This window comes from Cervus elaphus, chromosome 19, assembly GCF_910594005.1.
Source record: "Cervus elaphus chromosome 19, mCerEla1.1, whole genome shotgun sequence".
Lineage (NCBI taxonomy): Eukaryota > Metazoa > Chordata > Mammalia > Artiodactyla > Cervidae > Cervus > Cervus elaphus.
The window spans coordinates 57,761,365-57,789,161 of NC_057833.1; the positions used below are offsets into that span (position 1 = coordinate 57,761,365).

Here is a 27,797-nt window from a genome sequence, read left to right on the forward strand (position 1 = left end):
TCCCATGGATGTGATCCTATACAGAGGAACTATAATTTTCCTTAATGCAGTCGTATGACTTATTTTTGGTATTAGGTCCAAGACCCCTGGGACTGATGCTGATGAGGTCAGAACAACAAGCAGTTTCCATAACCTGGCAAGCTTTACTTTGTCCTCTAACCATAGTCTTTAACCCTGGTGGTGAACTCTCAAATAAATATTCAGTCATAACAGCAATGGCTTGTCAAAGACAAATCATCTGATTCATCATCATAAAGTCATCATTTATTGAGTATCTACTAAGTGACAGGCATAGTGATATTTGGGATAATATTAAATTATTCAGGACCCTCTAGTAATACATGTCTATTTATAGAGATATGGCTACAACTTATCAAGTTTGTTAAAATGGAATACTGCAGCCACTTCTAAAGCGCCTACTTTCATCTCTCACTCAATTAAATATTTCAGTACAGTTTAGTGAGGATATGAAGTCATCTTATTTGGAAAGTGAAGATAAAAAGTACAATTGGAAAAAATAAATTCAAATGATAGATTAAGATTACTTGGCTGGTTTTCTCTGATAGAAAGGAACAGGATAATATCTCTTCTGAGAAAAATATTTGGGAGAGGATCTCCAGAATAATTTGTGATTTGGACTAAACGTAGACAGTCTGTGTTACATTTATTTCACTGTTACTTCTAACCTATTCATTATGAAGTTGTTATAGAATGAAAGAAAAGCAATAGTATTCTCTCATATGGTTGTTACAAGAGTTACCTGAGATAATATAGATGCGTGTAGATAGACTTAAAAATAACAATTATTTCCATTAAATGTATGTTTTATTTGAGGAGTCCCCCATTTGCTTGTTTGTTTGTTTAATGATCTGCTATGTTCTGTGAACTCCTTACTTTTTAATAAAGTACTTAGTCTTGAGATAGCAATTTAAGTGACTTTTTCTTAGGTGATATTGCCTTCTCGGGACAGAACAGGATTGTAACTTAGACTTAATCAAATAATCACGCACATATACACACACACACACATTTGAGAAGCAAGCTTCCTGAACATGAAAATGGGTTGGTTTTATTCCCCTCCCTGTCTTTAACACCTAGCACAAGGTCTGACTTGTAACAGGCACTCAATAACATATTTGGCTGACAATGTAAATAAATGGATGTCAATGAACAAATGGGGTGGCAGGGATATAAAATAAATAGACCTGGAGATCTCACCTTAGGAATTTCATCATCTAGTCAGAGAGACAGAAATATATACAAACAGTATCAGAACAACCTGATCAAGGCCACCATGATTGCGTGAAGAAAATTACTGGCGATTATGGGGAGACCAAAAAGAGCTTAGGCTGAGAACAGGGGTAATTTTGAGTAGGAGGAGGGAGCAGAAGGGAAGATGCTGAGAAAGGCTTCATAAAGGAGCTGTTATGTGGGCAGATTCTTGAAGGCTGACTTAGAAAAAAAAAGCCCAGAGAGTGAGGAGAGGAATGTTTTTCTGGAGGAAGAGGGATGGCATGTTTTGTTTGCATTAATCTGTACGCTGAAATCTGAAGTTCCAACTCCATTATTGCAAACAAAACAAACGGATGTTTTGCAATAGTCAAAGGCAATAGTCAAGGCTTGATTAGATTTAAACATGCAGTAAAAAATTCTGGAATAGCTCCAAGAGGGAAGAATAAACCTATAAGATGGCAGAGCTCAGAGTGTAAAGTATTTCTAAGAACATGCAGACTCTGGCCCATGCAAATGAGTAGTGGCCAGCTCCTTTGGGCCTGCAGTTTTATGGACTGATTCCTGCATGGAAGGTCGAATCCTGGGATAATCCACAGAGGGGACAAAGGAAGAGCAAGCTGGAGGTTCTCCAATAGCCTAGGACAGGAATGCTATGAAATTTAACTGTGTGCATTTACTTATAAATGTATAGCACTTGGTAATTTGCATGTATTACCTTTTTTGAACTTCATAGCCATCTTATAAGGTCATCAAGAAAGGTATTATAACCTCTATTTTACAGATGAGGAAAGTGAACTTTGGAGACTGTCAATGACTTGCTCAAAGTTAATGGCAAAGCTATAAACTCAGGATCTCTAAATTCAGTTCCAAGATTCGGTTATACTACACAGGCTTACTTATTTTGTAAAACAAAATGAAACAAAGCAGGTAAAATAAGGTAGGATGACAAGAAAAATCCAATGCAAATGTTAAAGTAAATTTTCTGACTCTCTTGCTAGATCAGAAAGTTTTAAAATCTGATCTAACCATATTTGATCTATTCACCAAATATCTCCTATCTTAGAATACATATCTCTCTTTTTTCTTTATTTCTGAATTTCTTCTCTCTCAAGCTATATATCTTTTTTTTCAGTCTAGTCCCTTTGTCCAGTTTCTAAAATATAATTTTTGCTCTAGTTAGAAACACAGACTTCAAATCCCACTCCTGGACATATACCCCGAGAAAGCCATAATTCAAAGATACATGCAACGCAGTGTTCACTGCAGCGCTGTTTACACTAACCAAGACATGGAAGCAACCTAAATGTCCATTAGCAGAAGAATGGATGAAGATGATATGGTACATCTATACAATGGAACATTACTTAGCCATAAAAAAGAATGAAACTGTGCCATTTACAGACATGCGGATGGACATAGAGACTGTCATACAGCATGAAGTAAGCCAGAAAGAGAAAAACAAATATCATATATTAATGCATATATGTGGAATCTAGAAAAGTGGTATAGATGAACTTATTTGCAAAGCAAAAATAGAGACTCAGACATACAGAACAAACAGAAGGAGGAACGGGATGGATTGGGAGATTGGGATTGACATATATCCACTATTATGTATAAGACAGATAACTGATGAGAACCTACTGCGTAGCACATGAAACTCTACTCTGTGCTCTGTGGTGACCTAGACGGGAAGGCAGTCCGAGGGAGAGGGACACACACTATGGCTGATGCACGCTGCTGTGTGGCACAAGCTGAGACAGCATTATAAAGCAAGTATACGCCAATGATTTTTTTTTATTTAAAAAGCATACTTCAGAGCTAGAGAGTTGAATTCAAATCCTGATTCTGTCACTTATTTTTATGATCTTGAAAAACAAATTCTGATGTCTCTCTGTGTCTTACCACATCTCTAAATATATGCATATGTTATGTATTATATATGTTATATATAGTATGTATGAATAATATATATATACACACTATAAATGTTATCTATGGATGTTATTTTTCCTGAATTAATAAATTGGTATGTGTGGAATTGCTTAGTACATGCCTGGGTCACAGTAAGCTATCAATACATATTTGTTTAAAGAACCAGTATTAGTTCTCTTCTCCTTCCCCACTATCTGTGTGATTTTAGGTCAGATACTTAATAACTCAGAGCTTCAGTTTCCTCATCTATAGATATAATAGTACTTGTATTAAAGTTTTCAAGAAGGTTGAGTAATAGAATTCATGTCCTTAGCACATAGTTTTCACTCAATAAATACTTGTGATTTTTCCTCTTCCTTTTAGTATTTTTATTCTGCACACCATTTAAACACTTTATTTATCAATTCTCAAGGATCTCAATTCTGTTTACTTTTTTAGCTTCTATTGTAGTCCTTCTCCTGGCACTGTTGACTCTCTTCTTTTCAGATTTCTACTTCCTATTTTCTACCTTACACTCTTCTGTTATCCCCCTTCTTAATCCCTGATGCCTTTCCACTCACCTTTGCCAACTCTTCAAGAGCTCAAGTAGAGACCAGGTGATGCCTAAAGGTGGCTGAGGGAGAAATCCCACCTGTCCAGAGGATTTTTCAAGCTGTTCTAAGCACTGAAGAATAAATGATTTAGATGTCTTTGATATGGGAGAATGAAGACAACAAATTTATTGAACAATGAGAATCGTCATCTCCTTCCATATTTGCAAGTACACACACACACACACATAGGAGTCTACTCAAGAAATATGCATGTGATCACTTCCTTACTCATTTTTGTAAGTCCTTTTATCTTTGCATTTATATTTAGTTTTTCTTCTCTTGTTTTCATGACTTCAGAAATAAAGTGTGTAAACCAATAGAATCTGAGAAGAAATAAAAAAGGACATAAAAAAGGAGATGCTGAGATATAAACAACAACTAGTCATGCACATTTTAATACTTTGAGAACTAGCATCCTCTTAACTGTATCAGCCAAGCTGCACACTTATAACTCTTCTTTCTCACAAGGCCCTCTGCTACATGTTTCTGAGTATGTTTCTGAGTCCAGCTGGTGACTGCTTTATGTCTTGATGCAAAAGGATTGACAGTGTACCTCATACTTTTTCCAGCTGTATAGAGCAGATGCTGTTTCCTCCTTTGCTTATTCACTTAAATGTTTATTTCTTCCTAGAATTTACAAAGCGTCAACAGTATCCCAGGAAAATCAGGGCACCTTCAGGTGGGACAAAGAGGGAAAAATGTAAAGGAGTAGGCAATTGGAGACACTTTCTTTCTATCTCTTTGTCTCATACACACACACACACACACACACATTACTTTCAGGTTGGTTTTCTTTGTACATTAAAATAATGCAAATTGTGCAAAGCAATTTCAGTTGCTGTTAGTGCGTTGAAATAATTTTAACAGGGTTGTCCTTTCTTTACACTTTATTTCAGCACTGACTACTAACATTTTTCCTTTTAACTCACTGCCTTTTCCGAGACCTTCTAGGGACTTTGGAATCTTCTATGGTAAGGTTGATTTCCCAGGGCTGCATTTTTCTAAGGCTGATTGTCTTCTGATTTCCTGTGGCTATTCTTTCTCTGTCTGTGCTGTATAGACTTAGTCTTGAGCCTTGACTCAGGACAAGGAGGGCAATTTAAAAGGGGGAAAGGGGAATGAATATTTCTACATTACAGAGTCTAAACCATTTAGCCATTCCAGGCTGCCAGTCCTTATGAGAATGTCATGCCATTTCTTCTATGGTCCATCAATTTTAAGAACTCCCAGGCAGCATAAAATGAGAAAGAGGTTTATTGTGTATTTGGGATAATACAATTCTCAGTGGGGAAAACTTTTCAACTCTTGGAAATATAATTTCTCGTTTCATAATTTGAAAGCTCCATGACCAATTCTTGAGCATCTCTCTCCCATCTTGTTGTTGGGCGTTTGTGTGTGATTTCATATAATGGCTTTTCTCTGCTGTGAGAACCCAAATGCTGTGCACCTTGTGGGTTTGTGATCATTGTCTCTTCAGCAGGCAAAAGCAATGCCTGGGGCCTTTGGCTTTTTTGGAAAGAAACAAGTATAAGGCTGTTCATCTGATTCTAACTTTTACTGTATTTCACCTGGGAGTCACACCGTGGCCAGCGCAGAACTCTCTTCCATAGAAAGTCTCAGGATGAAAGCTAAAATATTACAGTTCAGACCTGCGGCCAGAGCTTTGAACACTTTTTTCATATCATGGCCAGTTTGTTGGGTCCAGGGCAAAGGGGACCTGTGAACCAAGGGGCTTTTGTGAAGCTTTTGCAGTGAGAGTGTACCCCTGAATCATCCCCATAGTGTTAAAATACAGATTCTTGGGGCTTGCCGCAGACCTACTGGTCTAGAACTTCTGGAGCTGGGCCTAGTACTTCCTCTTTTAATATGTTTCCCATATGATTTTTTTCTAGTTTGAGAACCTCTGCTTTAGAAGGATTTTTAAAGTGACCTACAAAAGAAAGTGTACTCATAGATGTTGATACTGTAATTATTTGAAAATAGTTGCTTAGCTCATAGATCATAGAACATTTCTGAAATATAATTTTGTTGTTATCCACTGTATTCCCTAAATTTTTTTAAAGTAGGAAACACAACAGCCCAAGGAAAAAAGCAATTTTCCAGACTTACATGTTAGAATTTGTTCCTTTAGCCCAGAGATTGCCAGATATTTTCCATAAAGGACCAGCAGTAAATATTTTAAATTTTGCAGGTCATATGGTCTTTGTTGCAACTAAACTCTGTCTGCTCTTATCACTGATAGTAGTCATAAATAGCAAGTAAATATATGGACATGGCTGAATTTCAGTAAAACTTTATGAACACCATAATTTGAATTTCATATACTTTCATGTGCCACAAGATATTTTTCTTGTTTTAATTTTTAAAAATTACTCTAAAGTGCAAAAACCACTCCTACTTATGGGCTATTCTGGTCACATTTGGCCCATGGGGTATAGTTTGCTAACTCCATCTCTGCACCTGTATTGGTTCCAACTTAAAACAAACTTGGGAAAAAAAAATAAAGCTCAATTTCAGGAAATATGTTTTTCAAGAACATTTTTGACTATCAATAAAATAATAGGATAGATATAGATTTCTAGATATATGCCATCAATGAAAGATTTTCAATCAGGAAAGACATCTGTGTTAAATCTCCAATCTTACACTTTAAAAGTGGTTCATCAGTTATCAGGCAGGTTATGCTGTGTTCATTAGATTCAAAAGAAAGAAACTAGAATATTCAAAGGGCTTCTCAGGTGGTGCTAGTGGTAAAGAACCCACCTACAATGCAAGAGATATAAGAGATGCAGGGTCAATCCCTGGGTCAGGAAGATCCCTGAAGGAGGATAAGGCAACCCACTCCAATATTCTTGCCTAGAGTATCCCATGGACAGAGGAGCGTGGTGAGTCAAACACAACTTTAGCAACTTCGCATGCATGCAGAATATTCAAAAGTAATGAATATTGACAGTTAAAGCAATTTTATTATTAATTAATTTTTATTAATATAATGATTTCCAAAGTAGTAACATCAGAGAAGACAATGGCACACCACTCCAGTACTCTTGCCTGGAAAATCCCATGGACGGAGGAACCTGGTAGGCTGAAGTCCATGGGGTCGCGAAGAGTCAGACATGACTGAGCGACTTCACTTTCACTTTCCACTTTTATGCATTGGAGAAGGAAATGGCAACCCACTCCAGTGTTCTTGCCTGGAGAATCCCAGGGATGTGGTTGCACAGAGTCGGACACGACTGAAGTGACTTAGCAGTAGCAGTAAGTAGTAACATATTCTTTTACATTTTAGTATTGTCTTCTTATGCTTTGTTTTATCTTCACAGCATAATAGCTGTCAGATTAAATTCTCTACTATACTTTTTATTATGAGGAGCTGGGACTCATTACAAAGGGGAGCCACCCTTCCTGTGTTTGTAGACTCTCTCTCTCTCTCTCTCTCAGTAGCATGAGATAGAGAGTTCAGCTTTGTGAAGAAACCAAGGATGTTAATCACCTGATTGCATTTACCTTTCCACTTATGTCTATCAAAATTTGAGCTTGGCGGTTGATCTACCATCCCTTTATATCACTTGATTTTAGTTTATCTCTTGAGTTTGATTGCACTGATTTGTTCTTTAAAGACTCTTCAATGGTTTTCAAACTACATGCTAAGGAACTGAATTTAGGGTTCTGCTGCTAAAATCAAACATTGACATTCTTTTACTGATACATAGAAGGAAAACATTACTGAATAAAATAGGATTTTATTGATTGAAGGTTGTCCCATAAAGCATTCTCAAATTTTTTAATGTCTATACCATTTTTTTTTCTGAATTAAACAATCCAATGCAGGTATAGGATGAACAAAATCACATAGTCAAATATTTAGCTTCTTGTATTTGAGTGTATTGTTAGACAAACAGTACTATTGAAAGGCTGTTGCTGAGCTGTGAAAGACACTAGGATTCTTGGCCTCTGGAGAAGAGGAATTCAATCTGGCGCCAGTGGCAAGCCTTGATCACTCAGAGAGTTTGTGTAATAAAGTTTTATTAAGGTGTAAAAGAAATAGACAAAGCTTCTGACATAGACATCAGAAGGGGGCAGAAAGAGTGTCCCCCTTGCTAGTTTTAGCAAGCTGCTTTATGTCTGTTAGAAAGCTGTTAATCAGATAAGAGGGACAGCTCAAGGCGGAGGGAGTTTCACCAGGCCCCTCTCTCACCTATGCATTTTTGAGATAGGATGGCATGAGGTGTGTCATCCCCCAGCCATAAAACAGTTGATATGAATACTGGTTTGTTGAGCCCAAAGTTTGAGAAAAGAAAAAATTAGTCTTAGGTGGAACCATTTTGAAGAAAGTCAAATTCCAAAATAAATGCATCGTTTCACTAACATAGCTTAAGAAAAACATTTCCACAAGAAAAATGCATTGGTTAGCTCAAGGTTTGAGAAAAGTTAAGTTCAGATAGAACCAGGTGTCGTCATGGCAACACAGAATTTTAAGAGAAACTTCCTTTTAATTTTGTATAGAAAAGGAAAAAAAATCTGACACTTGTAGTTTGATTTCTCCTGCCACTTAAGGGAGAGAGAAAAAATATCTGACAGTTGCAGCCTATTTCCTGTTTGGAGACCCCTGGCCTTCCTACTTGTTACCCTCTCACCATGATTATCCAGTGCTCTGCTACCTGAAAATTTTTGAGAACCTATGTCCTGGATTATAATTTGGAAAATTTACAGCACCCCCATTACTCATGCCAGTGACTGATGGCTCTCATGCACGACAGCACTCAACAGTTCCTTGGGTAGATTTCATTAAATAAGTGTTGAACATAAGGACAAAACTTTATCCTTATCCCTGATGTGCAGAGAGTACTTTGATAACCTGCCCTTAGATCACCTGGAACTATATCAAGACCAGGGATGTTGGTTTAAAAAAAAAAAAAATTTTTTTTGAGCCTCCAGTCTTTTAAAGAAGCCTAAAGGTTATCGCTATGTTGATAGGAATGACCACTCCAAACTTTTGTGACCCTTAAGCTTTTCGCCACTTTTGCCATCATATGCTCATCTATTCATTTACTTTCAGATTGTAGGACAGATAGCTGCTTCTTAGCATGGTGATTATATGTCATACAAAGGAACTATTTTTGTGACTAGGCTTAGATTCAGCCAACCAAAATGAAACTGTCTGCCCTGACTGCCAACAGGCTGATTCTGCAGGTATCTGTGAATCTACTGTAGGCTCTTTTTCTTCTCCATGGTCTGATTTGCTAGATTTCTTCCTATGATCTCCATGTGCCCCACTTCACTGCCTTCTTGTTTTCTTCATGGTTTCCCCCCGATGCTTTCCTGCTTTCACATCTTCCCTGTGATCTCCTCCACCCTTGAACACAGCAGGTCGGACAGTGTTGTTGTCCAAGAGGCACTGCTAAGTTTGCCTTCAGGTGAAACCATCTGTCCAAAGGTAGTGATCTGAGGTGCTTAACTTTATTCGCCTTGAAAAAGCAAGGTTTGTTAGACCAGGAATCTAAAAGGTCATTAGTATATGTTATGGTGAGATATTGATATAATCAACTTTCATATTCTGGAAACCAGCAATATTTTAGAATAGTAGAAGGCTGAAGATATTTGAGAGTCTATTGATTTTTAAAATACATTCCAAGACATCCTGCTCAGAGTTTACCCAATTGTCTTCTGAAAACCTGGACATTATTGCTCTTATCAAGACATGGATCAGCAAGTTTAAAAGACCCCTACCATGACCTCAAATGAACCCAAAGACTTTTAGTGTGTTTTATACCTATTCCAAGACTGACTTATTTATAAATGTCATAAGCTATGACCTTTTCATCCCTATCTGTAACTAATTTCACACCCACAACTTAGATATTAGTGAGAATTATTTCCTGTCTCAATGTTAGCACCAACATTTAGGTGTGTGTTCAGTGTGCTATTGAGCTGTGACCACTCTTTTCCAACAGTGTCTTCTTCTTCCAGTCCAGTCCTTGAGTTCCTCAGAACCTCTTCCCATAGCTCTCTGTTCTGATTGCCTGCAGACTGACAAATCCCTTAGGTGCTCACTGAGAATTAAGACATTAGCTGATAAGAGGTGTAACCACATGCAGTAATATTTGCATTGTTAAAGGAGTCTTAATGGGACAATAATTAAGCTTTAAAGTTTGATATCTTTGAGGCAATTTATGTGGATCAGTGGTAAAGAATCCACCTACAGTGCAGGAGACTGCCTGCAATTCAGGAGACTCAGGTTTGATCCCTGGGTTGGGAAGATCCCCTGGGGAAGGAAATGGCACCCCACTCCAGTGTTCTTGTGGGAAATCCCATGGACAGAGGAGCCTGGGGGGCTACAGTCTATGGGGTCACAAGAGTAGGACACGACTTAGCAACCATACCCACCACCCTCATCCTGTCTGGCAACCTGTCAAATCTCACCACACAGGCAGCCTCTGCTTTGTATCACTGTATCTGCTTACACCTCATATTGGCCACATGTAATTTCCATGCAAACTCTACAGCCACACTGCAAGAGTATGAGGTAGGATAGCTCAGAATCCTATGTAACATGATCCAAGGAAACTAAATCTATCTGTTTACAAATTAATTTACTCTTAGAAAATCTTCTCATTCTTGAGAAGGTCAGCAGCCATCCATCTGTCATTCTTCGAGTTCACAGATAGCTTATCCACTGATCAAAGGTGCTTTTATTCCAAAATTCATGCATAATGGAGGTAGGAAAGGCAGTTTGTGTTTCTTTCCCAACTTTTCATGTAAATGAGTTGTTCTTGGTGATTTTTACAGTATAAAAATCTAGTGATCATATCAGGCAAAACACAGTGAACTACAGGAACAGGAGAGAGAAAGGAAAGTAAAGGACAGTAAACAATTAGGAACTGAGACCCAAGCTTTGTTTAGTGTTCCAGGCAGGTCAGCAGGTAGTCAGCATTGGCTGTTGTGGTATCTAGTACTGGTAGGCAAGATGGAGATTAGTCCCAGGAATAAGGTCACACAGGTATCTTGGTTCTGCTATTTATTTTCTGTGTGATGTTGGGCAAGTTTCTTAATTTTACTAAACTTAAGTAGCTTCATTTTTAAATAAAGAGAAAAGAATAAGCCTGTGCAGATAGATGAACTAGTGTATGTAAGAAGCCTGAATGTTACAAAGTGGTACTAACAAACAGAGGAATTGTTAGTTCAGTGATGGGACTTGAGTGTCAAGTTCAACACAGAACATTGATTCTTCTCTTGATAATTTAACTTTTCTCTTTCAATCTCCCCCAACCTAAAAACTGGATTGATCCCCAATCCCAGGTGAAGGTTAAACCTGTCAACTGCAGTTAGAGAGAAGAAAGGGGATGTGCCTCTGAATCTCCGACTACTGAGATCAGCTGCATGAGTACCAAGTGTAGCTATGCTCAAGTAGTAGTGATTTGTACAAACATACAGATGCCTGGGTCTTACCTCGGGCAGTTCTGACTCAGTAAGTCTGTTGAAGAGCCCAGTGATCTGCTTGTATAAGAAGCTCCCAGTATGGTTCTTACACATGTCATCTATGGGTCACAGTTTGATAGGCACTTGAATAGATGCTGGCAGGAACCTGAAATAAGCTGATCACTATGCCTAGGCACAATATTTGTATAATTTTTCTAAAGTGAAAACAAAAGGGAAGAAACACTGATTCATGCAGCTACCTTTTATTTCAAAAACAGCAGCAAGTTTTAAAATTCACTTCAGGTGACGTGATCCTCAAATATCTGATGCATGGAGGCCATTTGTAAAGGGTATAGAGTAATGTATTTGACAGCATATTTGACTGAAGTTTATCAAATGCACAGAAAATGTACTCAAAATGGTAATTTTTAATAGTCCTTACAGAAAAGTCTGTGGTCTCACTTCAGTGAAGCCATTTCTAGGACATGCATAAATAATTATAGTCCAAGTTGCCTGCTTTCTAAATATGCAGTCCTTGGATCTACTTCAGAGACTCTTAAATAAATGGATAATGGGCTTCCCTGGTGGCTCAGATGGTAAAGAATCCATCTGCAATGCGGGAGACCTGGGTTCAATCCCTGGGTTGGGAAGATTCCCTGGAAGAGGGCCTGGCAACCCTCTCCAGTATTCTTGCCTGGAAATCCTCATGAACAGAGGAACTTTTGAGCTGTAGTCCATACCTTTGCAAAGAGTTGGACACTACTTAGCAACTAACACACATACACACAGCGTACTCAGTAGAGAGGTTATCTTAGTCAGTTCAGATTGCTATACCAAAGCATCATAGATTGGATGGTTTAAACAACAAATACTTACATCACACAGTTCTGGAGGCTAAGATATCCAAGATCAAGGTGCCAGCAGATTCAGTATCCAGTGAGAACTCTCTTCTTGGTTCATATACAGCAGTCTCCTTCGTGTGTCCCCACATGACTGAAGGGGCCAGAGAGCTCCTTGGGACCTCTTTTATAAGGGCTCTACTCCCATTCATGAGAACTCCACCCTCAGGGACTCAGCACCTTCCAAAAGGCCTTACATCCTAGTACCACCACAGTGAGGGTGATGAATTTCAACATATAAACTTTGGGAGAACACAAATATTCAGTCTATAACAATATGCTTTGCAATTCTCAAGTGTCTTCAACAAGCATTTGACAAGTCCTAGACTGAAATCTTTCCTGGTGGCTCAGATGGTAAAGAATCTGCCTGCAATGTGGGAGACCTGGGTTTAATCCCTGTGTTAGGAAGATTCCCCTGGAGTAGGACATGGCAACTCACTCCAGTATTCCTGCCTGGAGAATCCCCGTGGACAGAGGCGTCTGGAGGCTACAGTCCATGGAGTTACAAAGAGTTGGACATGACTGAGTGACTAAGCACAGCACACAGCACAGATTGAAGTCTATTAGCAACTGAATCTCTATATATACAGTTATTTTTATGGTTGCAGTGAGATCCTTATAAGATAAGAATGAGAAGTAAGGTAAGAATGAGAAGGAAAAACCTTCTAAGCAGATTGATCAGCTTCCTAGAGTAAGACAAAATGGCTTCAACACCAACCTGGGAAGTTGTCTGATATAAACAAATGATTGAGTACATTTATATGCTTGGTTGAGATACAAAGTTCTGTTCTATATACTGTGGGGGAAAAAAAACTGAGCCTAATATTTTTGAATGACAGGTATTATTTAGTACCTGCTCTCTCCATCCATAAAAGGTCTCTATATAGATCCTATAAATTGTATACTTTTAAGGAAGTAATTTCATGATTCTTGCTTGTTAGGCCCTAGGGGGCCTAAGCCCAGTGAATTTAGAAGTCCCCCCGGCTGGGGGCAGGGGAAAGATAAGTTGGGTTTTGCTTGGGCTGAAGGAATATAAAAGAAAAACACTAGAAAGAAAGGATGGATTCTTTCTACCTACACCTCCGACCTCCTCCCCTTTTCTGAAAGGCTCTTGGTTCATATCATTACAGAAAATCAAGTTGAGACTGTTCTCAGAATATGCAGGTCCTGTGGCTATGATGATAATAGGGTACAGAGATTCCTGTGTAGTGGTGCTGCATCAAGGCTAGTAGGCTATTAGTCAATGATAGAAAGGAGAGGACTTACAAGCCTCCAGCCTCAGAAGAATGGAGTTATTGACAACTAGATGATGGGTCAAGTTCATAGTCTAGCCCCAGCTGGGCACTGGAGTGAAATATGAGTGCCAGCAACATGAACCAAAGAACAACCAAGCAAAGTGGTCAGCAGGGTGGAGAACAGGAAGAGAAAAAGTGTCCGACTGCATACAGGTAACCTGCCACATTCTGGGTAAGCACGGAAGTCCAAACCCCTCTCAATAGTGAGTGAAGAGCTTCTAACAATTGGCCATGCTTGAGTCTCACTGATTCAGGGTAGGGTGGGCCTGCAGGTCACAATTTTTTAATAGACACAATACAGGAGGTAGACTGAAGCAGACAATGCCCACGTAGTATTAAAATTCCTTAATGCATGCTAATTAGAGAATTGCTCTGATTTTATGTGGTATCAACTTCCTTGCTACCCTTCCTCCTGTCATTTGATAATGGCATCTTATTTTCCCATTAATTCTTCTTGCCTTATGCTAGAAATAGAAAAATCTCAGAGATTTTCTTTTTCATTATGAAAAACCTGCCCTGAGGATAACAGCCACAAGGGTGGGTAAGTCTTTCCCCCAGACTGAAATTACTAAATCCAATTCCATTTTTAAGAAACTTTTAATATAAAAGTAATATATGATCTATGTCAAAAATTCAAGCAGTAGAGGGAGCATAAAATGAAGAGAAATTTCCTGACCACATGCTTCTGCCTCTCCTGATTCCATAATCCATAAGTCAGACTGCAAGTAATATTGTGTAGATACTGTGTATATATAAGCAAATGTGTTAAAAAGTATACATATGAATATATGCATTTATGTATATATATAAACACAAAACAGACATACATAGTATTTTATAACCAACAATCTTTTTATGGCTAGATAGAGTTATAGTATGTGAATGAAACTTTCTTAAGTGAATACATTTGTATGAAAAGCACATAATAGATACTAGATATAACAGTGAAGGCTTTCTGGTGGCTCAGACATTAAAGAATAAACCTGTAATGCAGAGACCTGGATTTGATCCCTGGGTTGGGAAGATCCCCTGGAGAAGGGAATGGCTACCCACTCCAGTATTCTTGCCTGGAGAATTTCATGGACAGAGGCGCTGGTGAGCTACAGTCCATGGGGTCACAAAGAGTTGGACATGACTAAATGACTAAGCACACACACACATACACACACACAAAAAAAAAACAGTGAAAAATACTTTGTGATGAACTTTTCATTGGTTTGCTTTGTAATTTTACAACTGTACAGCATTCATGGGAAAAACAATAGGTTTTGCTTATCTGTAATTTTCATAGGAGGGCATTTATACTATATTGATTGTTTTATTTATTTCACACAATATTGTTTGGGAGATTGCCCACATGCTATATAGAGCCGTCATCTTTTCGTTTTCTTTGCTGTCTAGGAGTCTGTTATATGAATATGCCACAATCTATTTCATCTCTTCACAATGTGGGTGCTTTCCGTGCTGCTGTGAACATCTCTGCACATAGGAGTGGAATTGTTGGATCACTTCATGTCCTCAGCTTTAGTAGATATTGTCAAACTGTCTCCCAAATAGTCAGTCTAGCCTGCTGACTTTGAAAATTCAACTTTTTAAGGAGTTTGGCCCTTTTACATCATGTGTGAGCACGTGTGCTCGATTGCTCAGCCATGCCTGACTCTTGGCATCTCCATGGACTGTAACTGGCCAGACTCCTCAGTCCATGGGATTTTCCAGGCAAGAATACTGGAGTGGGTTGCCATACCCTCCTCCAGGGGATATTTTCAACTCAGGGATTGAATCCTTGTCTCTGGTGTCTCCTGCATTGGTAGGCAGATTCTTTACCACTAGAGTCAACTGGAAGCCACTATTTCATGTCATGTGTGCTTAGTCACTCAGTCATGTTTGACTCTTGCAACCCCATGAACTGTAACCTCCCAGGCTCCTCTGTCTGTAGGATTACACCAGGCAAGAATACTGGAGTGGATTGCTGTTTCCTTCTCTAGGGGATCTTCCTGACCCAGGAATCGAACCCAGGCCTCCTGCCTTGCAGGCAGATTCTTTACCGACTGAGCTTGTAGCCCCTTTTATGTCATATGTATTTTAAATACATTTTTAGTCTTAATATTTATGTATTAACTTTGTTGATGAAGGTTCAATTCCTGGGTCAAGAAGATCCCCTGGAGAAAGAAATGGCAACCCACTCCAGTATTCTTACCTGGAGAATCTCATGGACAGAGGAGCCTGGCAGGGGTCCATGTGGTCTCAAGAGTAGGGCAGGACTTAGTGACTAAACCACCACCACTGATATGAAATAAAATCAGGGCCTTCCAGGGTTATTTAACTGTATCTATCCTTGATAAGTGTGTGAGTTCCATAGAGTCAGGAATAATATATTTCTTCTACTTCCTCTAATTCTTGTAATTCTGGTTTAAATATTGGCCTCACAAGGTAGAAATAGATATTTGTCAAATGATTGTTTGTAATTGTACTCAGAAACCATGCTCTACTGTTCAGATCAGAATCCACTAGCATATGTATTTTTAAGTATTTAGGTCTTATTATACCAAAACTGTATATTTTGAATTGTTACTCTTATTCAGCATTGGGAGTCACCCTATCTCTATCCCCTTTACCCCATTGATGATTAAGTCCTTCCTTTTGGCTGTAGTTATCTTCTTCTGTTTATAAAGAGGTCAGAAAATAAATGAACAGATATAAAAGTGAAGTACTAAAAAATAAGTAGTTTTATTTTTCACCTATATCCAATTATTTGGACTTCCCTGGTGGCTCAGTGGTAAAGAATCTGCCTGCCAAAGAAAGAGACATTGGTTTAATCCCTGGGTTGGGAAGATCCCATGGAGAAGGGCATGACAACCCACCCCAGTATTCTTGCCTAAAGAAGAATACCATGGACAGAGGAGCCTGGTAGGCCAACAGTCCATGGGATCACAAAAGAGTCAGACACAACTTAGCAACTAAACAACAACAGCTGTTTAAACAACGACATCCAGCTGCTTAAACAACAATATCCAGCTGTTTAAAAGGAATCTCCACTTGAATGTTTAAGGTATGAAAACTCATTTTATGACACACACACACCTCCACCCCAGCTGCATAAAAATATCATCCAGTCCACAAATCAGTCAAACCGAGAACTTCGGGGCCACCCCTTTCCCTCACTTGCCACTTTAATTAGAGTGGAGTGTGTGAAAGCAGCGCCCTCCCATCAGGCGAAGGCAGTCTTGGGGGCTTCCTTCATTTCAATCATTTAAACCTCTGTGGTGGCCTTTTCCTCTCCCTTTGTTTTTATTTAAAAAGAAGTGGAGGAAACATCCTCACGCAGTGCTTTTTAAATGAAGTGACTTGTCAAGTCAGAGACTGTGGCAGTAATCTGAAAGGCAGTAAATTTAGCGACCCTCACTTGCACCGACAGCCTGTCATGCACTTGAAACATAAATAGCAGTGGAGACAAATCGCTGCTGTTTTCTTATTAAGTGTTGGCCCACTGGCCTCATAGCCTCGCTTGGGCCCACCCTGGGAGGGCAACTGCTGTCCAGAGAAGGCATGAGCCTCCTTGTCTCTCCCACTCCACCTCTCCAGCGTAGCCCCAACTCTGCCGCCACGACCCTCACTTCCACTACAATCCGTCTGCCTCACAGAGGCTCAAAAACCCCAAGACTGAGGGGTATTGGTCCACAGAGGGCAGCAACACAAACTGAATGTTGATGGGGTAATTCCTCATTCATTCACTTTGGTCTAAAGGCAAGAAGCAAATTTCCAGACTTCTTACCTGCTTTTAAACTACTTTTGTCTTTTATTTTTTTTTTAAACTTTCTTCTTAGTCACTGGGTTTTCAATTATTTATTTTTTTAATTGAAATATGCTTGATTTACCATGGTGTGTTAATTTCTGCTGTTCAGCCAAGTGATTAAGTTATACAGACATACATCCTTTTTTACATTCTTTTCCACTGTGATTTAGCACAGGATATTGGATATAGTTCCCTGTGCTATACAGCAGGACCTTGTTGTTTATCCATTCCATATATAATAGTTTATATCTGCTTACTCCAAACAGTCTATCCTCCCCTACTCTCCCTCTCCCTTGGCAACCACCAATCTGTTCTCTATTGTCTGTTTAACCATTTTCTTTTCTGGCCTCCCCCCATCCCTACCCTCTACTTTCCTCTTCATTACTTGCTTATAGACTCTAAACAAGAATACTTTCCTCAATTGGCTAGAAGGGCTCATTTAGCAGTGAGGCTAGATTAAGAAGGGAGACTGAGATTTTGGGGTTGAGCCCCAGTAATGTCACTGCAATGTCGGGGCCTGGGATGACAGGACCAAGGACCAGATGAGGCCAAGGCCTCCTTTGTTTTAATTACCTTTCAAAGACTTCTCGGCAGCCACAAAATTATCCCCAGTAATCCTTCCACAGTGCAGTTGCCCTGCTGAGTTTAACACATTCACTTACGAAATGCCAGTTGATTTATGTGACTCTTAAAAGCAGCGGCCACTGCTCTCATCTCTCTTGATATTTAATCCTCAGCCTTGGCAGAGTCACTAATGACAGGTCGCGGAAGGCCCCCTACAGTTCTGATGACAATGGTGGGAGGATCTTTGTTGTTGCTGCCTCTGACCAGCAGCTCTAATCTCTGCCTCGCCCCCTTCTTAGGAAATAGTCTAAAACACAATCAACACCTGCAGAAATTTTTATGTCTATTTTATTCCAAAGGAGGCTTCTAAGTGTGTGTTTGTTGTTTTTTTTTTCCAGTTTTACCTCTTTGCCTCTTCTTCCCCTCATCCCAGAATAATAAAAAAGATGTAAGACGATGATTCCCTGCTTTATGACATAATGCTACATCATACAAATGTACTATAGTCTCTTCTACCAAGGCTTGAATTACTACCAGTATATATATTACATGTTTAACTACATTTAGCCCTAGTTTCTGAGCAGTTCTATATATTTCTGAGTGCCTGTGAAATGCAATCCCCAGGATAGTCCAACCTGATACCAACCGTGTCAAGAATGGAGCTCATTATTTTCACCCCAAAATATGCATCCTTTCCTACTTTCCTGAATGGCACTAACTGCCTTCAAGCCCAGGAAGTCACTAGATTTCAATCTATGAAAACATGCTGTATTTAGAATATATTTCTTCACACCCTAGAAAACTCAAGTGGACCACAGGAGACCCCAGAACAGGTGAGGCTCTGAGGATGGATGACGCATTCCCTTCTCCTGCCCTCACAGACCTCTCCACTCTTTCCCACTGAGTCTAGACTTTGCCTCAGCATCCTCCCCAGTATTGAGCCACTGTCAGTTTGTCAGGGTTGATGATGGCTATTTGACAACCTTGAAGAAACATCTCTACTTTCACAGACGTTCACAGGGCAGCTTACTACTGTACATTTTGGTACTCAGTACACCAAGAAATTGGCACTGAGAGTACGTGGTGTTGTTATACAAAAGACTTCAGACAAGTAAAATTTCCATGATGTTCCCCACTTACATACCCTGTTTTCTCAAGAAAGAAAGGAAGGAAAAATGGAACAAAGAAAGTTTAAAATAAATCATTTTTTTAATGTCATTTTACTCAGTGTCTTATGGGAGCCAGAAGACGCCACTGTGCCTTCATTGAGATGCAGAGATACTGAACATGGCAAGTCCAGAGTCTTCACACACCCTTCACACCCCTGCCTATGTATTGCTGTCATATCACGCTGCTCATTTCTCCTGTGTGGAGAACTCTATTTCAGGCAGGATAACCAGATTGCCACACCCTTTTACAATTCACTGGCTTTGTTTCTGTCCACTTGTGTTTTTCAACTTCTTGAAAACTCACTTCTCCCAGTAAGTCTTTCCTAATATAAGTGCATTCTACACTGTTCCTGCAGCTCCCTTGCTGTCTGTTGGCATTTGTGTGCAACAGTGGCTTTATATTGCTTTTGGAAGGACTTCTGTAAATGAGTGCATATAAACTTTTAAATACCAGCTTTTTTCTCATTGATTGCTTTATTTGATTCTCTTGATGAGTAAGTAGAGAAACTTTGAAAAAACTGAAGACTGTCTTTTTATTTTCTTTATCTATAACTGAGCTCCACTGTTTTGGAAATTCCCCAAGTGTCCCGTTCTCAACCTCATAGTTATATTCAGAAGACAGAACTAGAGCAGATTCCGAGAGCTAAGAATTCAACTAATGAGAATCTTTACTGATAAAAATAGTCATGCCTAGATAGGAAAATGGTCTCCAAATGTCCACAGACCTAGTTCAAACCTGCATTCTTCCTTAATATCATTACAAACTCTGGAAATTTCCTTAAAGGTACACTCTAAACCTGGATTCCTCATCTTAATGATGTGAGTGTGAAAGTAGCTCAGTTGTGTCTGACTCTTTGCAACCCCATGGATTGTAACCCACCAGGCTCCTCTGTCCACAGAATTCTCCAGGCAAGAATACTGAGGTGTGTTGCCATTCTCTTCTCCAGGGTATTTTCCCAACCCAGGGATGGAACCTAGGTTTCTTGCATTGCAGGCAGCACCTCTGAGCCACCACTATGAATTAAATATGATCATGTCTGAATCACTTAACAAAATATCTAACGTGTGTTTTTTAAGTGGTAGCTCCTTCCACAGTCCCTCTGCAATATTCCTTGAGCATTCTTGCATCCAGCTGTTCACTAGGGGGACATTGATGAGCAAAGCCAGACATGGTCCTTACAGTGGAAGATTAGCTGTCACCAATACAATTCCCCATCAGAGGACTAAACACAGAGGATCTTGATTCCAAGCCTAGCATTTAGAAAGGCTGAATGGTTTCTGTAAACTGACACCAAGTAGGAGGTAATGGTTAAGTGTGAGCACAATAACAAAATGACATGCCCCTGAAAAGGATGTGTGGAAGGCAGCTTCTGGTTGGATGCTGAGCTCAGACTATGTCAGCTAGCTGATTTTTTGTATATGAAAACAAAAACACAAACCGTAATGAATTGGATCTCTCTGGATGCCAGGAAATATAATGCCAGGGTTTACTTCTTCATGTGACCTATGCTCATTCATAGAGTCAAAGCCAGTTGTGAATCTTTCCAGGCATTGTGCTTGCCTCTGATTTCTGGGTACTAACTACACCCTTTGGGGCCACAGAAGGCATGGGGACAATTTGCACAATCCGCACCGTGCTGTGTCTTACTATTCAGAGAGGGAGCATTTCTACCGCAGAGTAACCAACCCCTTCCCTCCTATGTAGGCGCAAATATCTTAATAGTCAGATACCTCTGTCTCTGGAGAATTCTCTATTCTTTCATTTCTATCCTTCTAACTATTCCTTATAATCATCCTCATTGTATCAGTTCTCTCCATTCCACCCCCCCTCCCCACCCGCCACATTCATTCCCTTCAATACATTGTTCTTCCCTGTGATTCCTTATTCTCTTATGATTGCTGCTCTGGCAGCTGTGTCTGCCACCTACACTGTCTTCTTTCAATCATGGATCAGTTACCACTCTTCACCCCTCCCTTGATGGGTGATGAGAAGTGGGAATGAGAAGCTGTTTCCACCTTTGGACAGAAATGTTGTCAAACACTGAATGGTCTCTCAGGTAGAATGTGAAGCAGAGAAACAAAAACTTCAAAGGATCTAGAGACATGGCTGGAAATATAAACAGAACCCATCACAAACATTTTTTTCTAGATTTCTTGTGTTTCTCTCTTCCTTTTTTTTTTTTTAGCATGTCTGTACAGAAAGTAATGTGCATTAAAAAAAAAAAAAAAAGAAAGAAACAAAAACAGGAACAGGTACGTCCTTAGGATAAAAAAAATGAAAACATGAAATGTACTGTAGAACAGAAACTTGTTACAGCATTTGAAGTTACCACAGGAAACTTCAAATGGCATCATTGATTCATGATCCTTTTTTTCTTTTCTTTTTAGAGGTAGAAGTTCATAGCTGGGTTTTGCTCACCCTCTTCACTGCCCCCCTTTCTGACCACAGACTCACACAAACACCCACATACATACATACATGCATATATACATATATACCTGAAAGACGAGTGCCACTTCTTTGCCTTTCATTAACCTTTGTATACGTGTTTGTATTTACAGCCAATGTGTTTACAGTCACTTACTTAGAAAATATTCCAATTTAGGTTAATAATGGGAATGGCAACCCCATTTAAAACCCATCTTCCCTTCTGTAAAAGAATGATCTACAGAGATGTGATACATATGACTCAGAATAGTGGGGAAAAATGCTTCATCCATTTCCTAACATGTGAGAATCCTTGAAATTTTACATTAAAGTCATAAAACACTCAAATTTAACAAGTTTTCTAAATTTTACTTCCTGTATCTCAGATAAAGGTAAAAGAAAGATATCATAATGATTATTAGGGTAGCAATCTTTTTTTTATTTTAAATAGGGTATTGGATGTCATACCATGGAGAATTTTCAATAGGCTTGCTGTGTTTAGTGAACAAATATTTGGGTGTTAGTGAATTTGCATGCTATTTCCTAAAAGTTAAATGGTTATATGTAAATACATAGCCCTTTGTATGTATGCATATTGAAGGGGAAGAGGGTAGAGGAGAGAGGGGAAGAAGGAAAGAAGGGGAGATAGAGAAACACCAAGGCCATGTGTTTAATTTCAAATGGCTGCTTGCTTCCAAATGCCTGGCTGACCTTGGAAATCTAAATGAATCAACATCTTGTATGTGAACTCTACAGATTTCACCAAAGCACCACCCTCTGAAGGTACTGTACTCAGAAGGTAGCACCTGGTGTAGTTTAATTGGCGTTATTCCTGACTGATTTGCCTCTACATCAGGAAACACAGAAGAGAACATTTTCCTCCTGCTATTAGCTCGAGGCCCCTCTCTCTGACTTATGAAGAAATATTAAAAGAACTAATATGTACAACTTGAGTAAACAGTGGCTAAGGGGCAATATGCTAATTATGTGAAGAGTTTGAAAGGCACATTCACTGAGGAGGATGAGAAGTTATTTAGCCTGGTAGCTGCATATTGCCAGGAGACACAAAAGCACAGCAAGCAAAGGGAGATTTAAACTAAACGCCAGATCCCAGAATAAATATAACACTCGGCAACGTGAGCAAGCTTGTGGAAATAGGTTGAGATGTTTAAAATACCAAAATACTGAAATTTGCATTTCAAGTAAACATTTATACAAGGGCAGAAATGATAGGAACAAGGGAAAGGCCCATATTAGCCACATTATGGCTAATATGAGAAGGGCCCATATTCCACCAGAGAATTTACCAACAGGTGGAGTGGCAGACTCTGATTTCAGAGTCTTCTTTTCAGAGAGGGAGATGGTGACAGGGCCCCTGGGTTGAGAGCAGCTAGTCTGCCGAAACTGAAAGAATGGGAAAATAGGTGCCCTGAGGGGTACAGACACATGGGGGCCAGGGGAGGGGAACAAAAAGATCTGAGTGCATTTTAAAATTCTGCAACTTAAGATAAACGTGTTGTAGTCCATGCCTTGAAACAAGAAACTGCAGTTGGTCTGATGAAAAATATGGCCTTGTGCCCATTTCCACCTGGGGCCTTGCTGTGCACTTTCTCCTGAAATAATAAATACCCACAGCAGATACATCCTTAGGACACTGCCAGAGATGCTCCATCCAGCATTTCAACAGCAGAGTACTCAGCACACCCATCCTTCCCCAGTGAAAATGTTCTTTGTTAGTATCATTAAAAGGGAGTGAATGTATACATCAGCTTCTGTCACAGAAAGAACAGAAGGTATGGAAATTACCTTCCAATACTTGGTTCCCTTAAGCAGATGATGTGTTGAATCTGACCCTAGTTTCTGCTGTTGTTTCCTCTTTCATTTAAGTTAACTCAACAAATGTTTATTGAGTAACTAGTCTGTGTTAGACCCTGTGCTGTGCATGGGGATATTGCAAGACACAGTCTCCAAGGAATTTATAGTCTGGTTCTTTGACTTTCTAGCAACTGAAGAAAAGCCCATTTCCTCTCAAATCACAGTGGATTAATGAGAAAAGATCAAGTGAGAGATTGTGTGTTGTAGGCATAGTGTCCTGTGGATACAAGAAAAACAGACTAGCAAGAAGTGGCAGGATAAGAGGTCCCACTGAAGGATCCAAGAGATAAAGGAAGAATGACAAGAAGGGCCCAGAGATATTGTTTAATATTTTAAATTTTTATCAAGATTGTTGAATGAGGGAAGACCATCTAGTTTCTCTTAACTATATTTGGTTAGCGTTTTGAGAATCCCCTGCTCTGATGGACCAACTGTGCACATTGTTTGCTGGAGAGACAGGTGGCCTTCAGAGCGTAGGAGAGCTAGCATGGGAGAAACAAAATGACCTTTCTGTCTTATGGGTAGGACATTTAAAGGAAAACTCCCCCTTTATCCTGAGGTAGGATTGGGTGAATTTTTCTTAAACACATCAGATTGAAAATTCATCCCATGAAGACTTATTATCTGCTTATCATGGCTTCTCAGGTAGCTCAAATGGTAAAGAATCTGCCTGCAATGTGGGAGACGTAGGTTCAGTCCCTGGGTCAGGAAGATCCCCTGGAGAAGGAAATGACAACCCACTCTGGTATTCTTGCCTGGAGAATTCTATGGACAGAGGAGCTTGGCAGGCTACAGTCCATAGAGTTGCAAAGAGTCAGACATGACTGAGTGACTAACACACTATCAGGAAAAAATAAGATGATGAATACCTACATTGGTATTCATGTGAGAATCTCAGATGCAAAACCCAATAAATGTTACTTTACTTTTTTCTAATTCATCTCAACGTTTACTCTCACAGGTGCCATCTTCCCAAATGGACAGGACCTTGGTTGTTTGCTAAAAAATCATCTTTCTCATGCCTGGAACTGGTTTATACCTTTCAGAAATTCAAAATGCAAGATCAGTTCAGTCGTTCAGTTGTGTCTGACTCTTTGCGACCCCATGGACTGGAGAACGCCAGGCCTCACTGTCCATCACCAACTCCCGGAGTTCACTCAAACTCATGTCCATTGAGTTGGTGATGCCATCCAACCATCTCATGCTCTGTCATCCCCTTCTCCTCCCACCTTCAATCTTCCCCTGCATCAGGGTCTTTTCAAATGAGTCAGTTCTTCACATCAGGTGGCCAAAGTATTGGAGTTTCAGCTTCAACATCAGTCCTTCCAATGAACATTCAGGACTGATTTCCTTTAGGATGGACTGGTTGGATCTCCTTGCAGTCCAAGGGACTCTCAAGAGTCTTCTCCAACACCTCAGTTCAAAAGCATCAATTCTCTGGTGCTCAGCTTTCTTTATAGTCCAACTCCCACATCCATACATGACTACTGGGGAAAAAAAAAGCAAGATAGGGATTCATTACTCAGCATTTCTAGTTATTTTATGGGATGGGAAAAGAATTCAGTGTTGTTGGCCATTTCTAAGAAAACTCTAGTCCTTTTCTTTTTCTTCTACTAACAATTCTGTACCTGGAAATAAAGCTGATGGATGTGGAAGCAGAGCGGGGCAGAAATCCCAAACTATTCTGAACTCATCTTTAATTCTTTTTTCATTATAATCCACCATTATTCTCAAAATCAATAATGCTGTCTTTACTGTAAATCCCACTTTTGCACTCCAGATTTTTAATGAGCTTTGTCCTATTTTGGTCTTCAGTTGTCAATGTTGCCATTTGTCTTCAGGGTATTTATATTTAGCTTGAAGATTCTTAGCATCACTTAGTTGGCATGACTCTAAGTTCATGGTTGCAAGGAAGCTGGAAAGATCTTTTTATCTCCTCCAAGCCCAAATTCTTCCCAGCTAACCCAGTAAAGTAGACTGTTACCCTTTCCAAGATTTCTGTTTTCTTTCTTATCACATTCAACTTCTGTGGCATGAGAAGTCAGATCTGACTACATGCATGAGTGTGGAGAAGAAAAAAGGTGAAAACAAAAGGAAGGAAAAAAACAGTGTTTTATAAATGCAGTAAGTCCCTTATATGCAAACCTTCAAGTTGCAAACTTTCAGAGATGTGAATGTGCCCTCGCATGTCCAATCACAGAAGGCATGAGTGAAATTGCAGCTTGCCCTTCATCTCCTATTGCTGATGACTCTTCAACTCCTATCTCCCATCTTCTCTTCCTCTTCCAGTCAGTAACTCTTCTTGCCTGTACACAGATGTATGCCAACTGTTGTACTGTAGAACTGTACTTTTCAAGATACTGTACTATAAGATTAAAAATGTTTTCTTTATTTCTGTTTGTTTTTATGTATTATTTGTGTGAAAAGTATTATAAATACATTACATTACATTACTATATAGCTGATTATGTTAGTTGGGTACCTAGGCTAACTTTGTTGAACTTATGGACAAATTGGCCTTAGGAACATGCTCTTGGAATGGAACTTGTTCATATGCATACTGTAATATGCAGCTACATGTTGTCGTTTAGCCACTAAGTTGTGTATGACTCTTTTCAACCCCATGGACTGTAGCCCGCCAAGCTCCCCTGTCCATTGGATTTCTCAGGCAAGAATATTGGAGTGGGTTGCCATATCCTTTTCCAAAGGATCTTCCCACCCAGGGATGGGATTCATGTCTCCTGCATTGGCAGGTGGATACTTTGCAACTGAGCCACCAGGGAAGCCCATATGCAGTTAGGCACTTAGAGACTAATTCTATAAAATTTTCAGTAGAAGCACGTACTTGATAATGTGCAGGACTCCAAACCAAATTATTATAACTATTGCCTTTTTGTTGCTGGGATTGCAAAGTTTCCTCAAAACTAGTGATAGTGACAATTAACAGAAGACGTGAAGCTTAAGAGTGCTCCTGACAGCTGTGTTAAAGGATGTTATCAAAGAGGCACTAGCTTCTACTGGGAAGCTAGTTAACAGAGTTAGCTGACATATTTAGACAGCGAATTTGTCTCTCTGCTGGCTGGCTGCTATGTTGATTTGGCCTTCAGAGAATTTCCAGAAAAGGAAAGCAGCTTGTAGTATCTGAACAGAACTATTGTTTGGTACCGTTTAGTGTAGAAGGACCAGGAGCAGGTTTTCCTCACAGTAGCAGGACTGTGTCCTCTAGCACCCTCCCAGCTACTCTGTCCTAATGCAACAGCAGTGGCCTTGGCAACTTGAGGGGGATGGAAGTTGAATTTAGCTGCAGTCTGTAGGACTTTCTGGCCAAACTCTTCCCTACTCAATCCCCATTCCTCTTCACCTTCTCTCTCCCCTTTTTCTCTTCCTCCCCCTCCATGTCTCACCCCTGCACCTGCAGAAAGAAAGTCATTTAATCAACAAACCTGCCTATCTTGAGATTTCTTTATAAAAATGAACATATCCAGCTTTGTGCAGCTTTCCAAAATGGGCCTCCAGACCTCTGGTTCCAATGAATTAGGCCAATGATATTTAGCTCCCTAGCCCTCCCCACCCCACCATGTGACAAAATGAACCATCAGCAGCACATTCTCATGCATCTGGCTGGCCCATGCCCTGAAAGTCTCATGGATGATGTAGTTTGGTACTGAAGAAGGAAGCCATAACTACAACATAGGGTTTCGGACATGACCTTCATGAATAGAATTCCACGTAAGCTGGGAGAGAAGAGTGACAGCTTCTCAAAAGGAAGCAGCTTGTCCTAATAACAACTTCAGTGGAAAGTGTGATTTGCAATGTGGTCTAATGGATGATTCAGTGCTTCAGGGACTGTCCCTCTGAGCCCTTTACAACTGGCATGCCCCTCCCCACAACTCCCACTTTGCTCTAAGCCTTTAACCAGTGACTGATGAATGGGATGTATAAACATTCCAGTTTCTTGACTCTTGGTGGGGACAACTTGGAACTGGGCTCCATACTGTGCCCAGAGCTCCCTGAGCGGCTGAGCCAGGTTGCCCGCTGTGAAACAAGACTTGGCATTGGCATTGCTCCCTGGCTTGGCTCCTTTCTCTCCCAGATCCCATTTTCCCACTGCTGTACCAGTTTTTCCTGAGAACACTGCCTTCTTGATCATTTTCACATATACTTTTTGTCTTGGGGTCTGCATCCATAGACCCTGACCTCAGACAAAGAACACTATCAAATTATTGAAAAGCCATGTGGACTTATTGCTTATAAAAAGAAAAAAAAATGGTAATCTGCTGCATATTTTAAACTTAAAAAAATCATGCAAACCTCTGTTTTTCAGGAAGAGAATTTGAAGGAGAAGAAGAATATCTGGAGATCCTCGGCATCACCAGGGAGCAGTCAGGCAAATACGAGTGCAAAGCTGCCAATGAGGTCTCCTCGGCGGATGTCAAACAAGTCAAGGTCACTGTGAACTGTGAGTACGGCAGGAGCCGACAGATGCCATGTGCCCAGGGCCCACCTCCACCTCCCGTGAGTTCTACAGATCCTGTTAGCAAGAGAACATTGCATTCCAAGCAGATGCTCCTCTGGTCAGGGATGCACATTTGTA

The 27,797-nt window shown here is 39.9% G+C and overlaps 1 protein-coding gene across 5 annotated transcripts in view; it reads left to right on the plus strand.

Moving 5' to 3' along the window:
* LOC122675803 (limbic system associated membrane protein) overlaps positions 1-27,797 on the plus strand; it is a 681,792-nt gene that overhangs the window by 603,958 nt on the left and 50,037 nt on the right. For all 5 annotated transcript variants that reach the window (XM_043874897.1, XM_043874898.1, XM_043874896.1 and 2 more), the window contains exon 4: positions 27,528-27,662. In XM_043874897.1, coding sequence (XP_043730832.1) covers positions 27,528-27,662 — 135 coding nt within the window. The remainder of the gene's footprint in view (positions 1-27,527; positions 27,663-27,797) is intronic.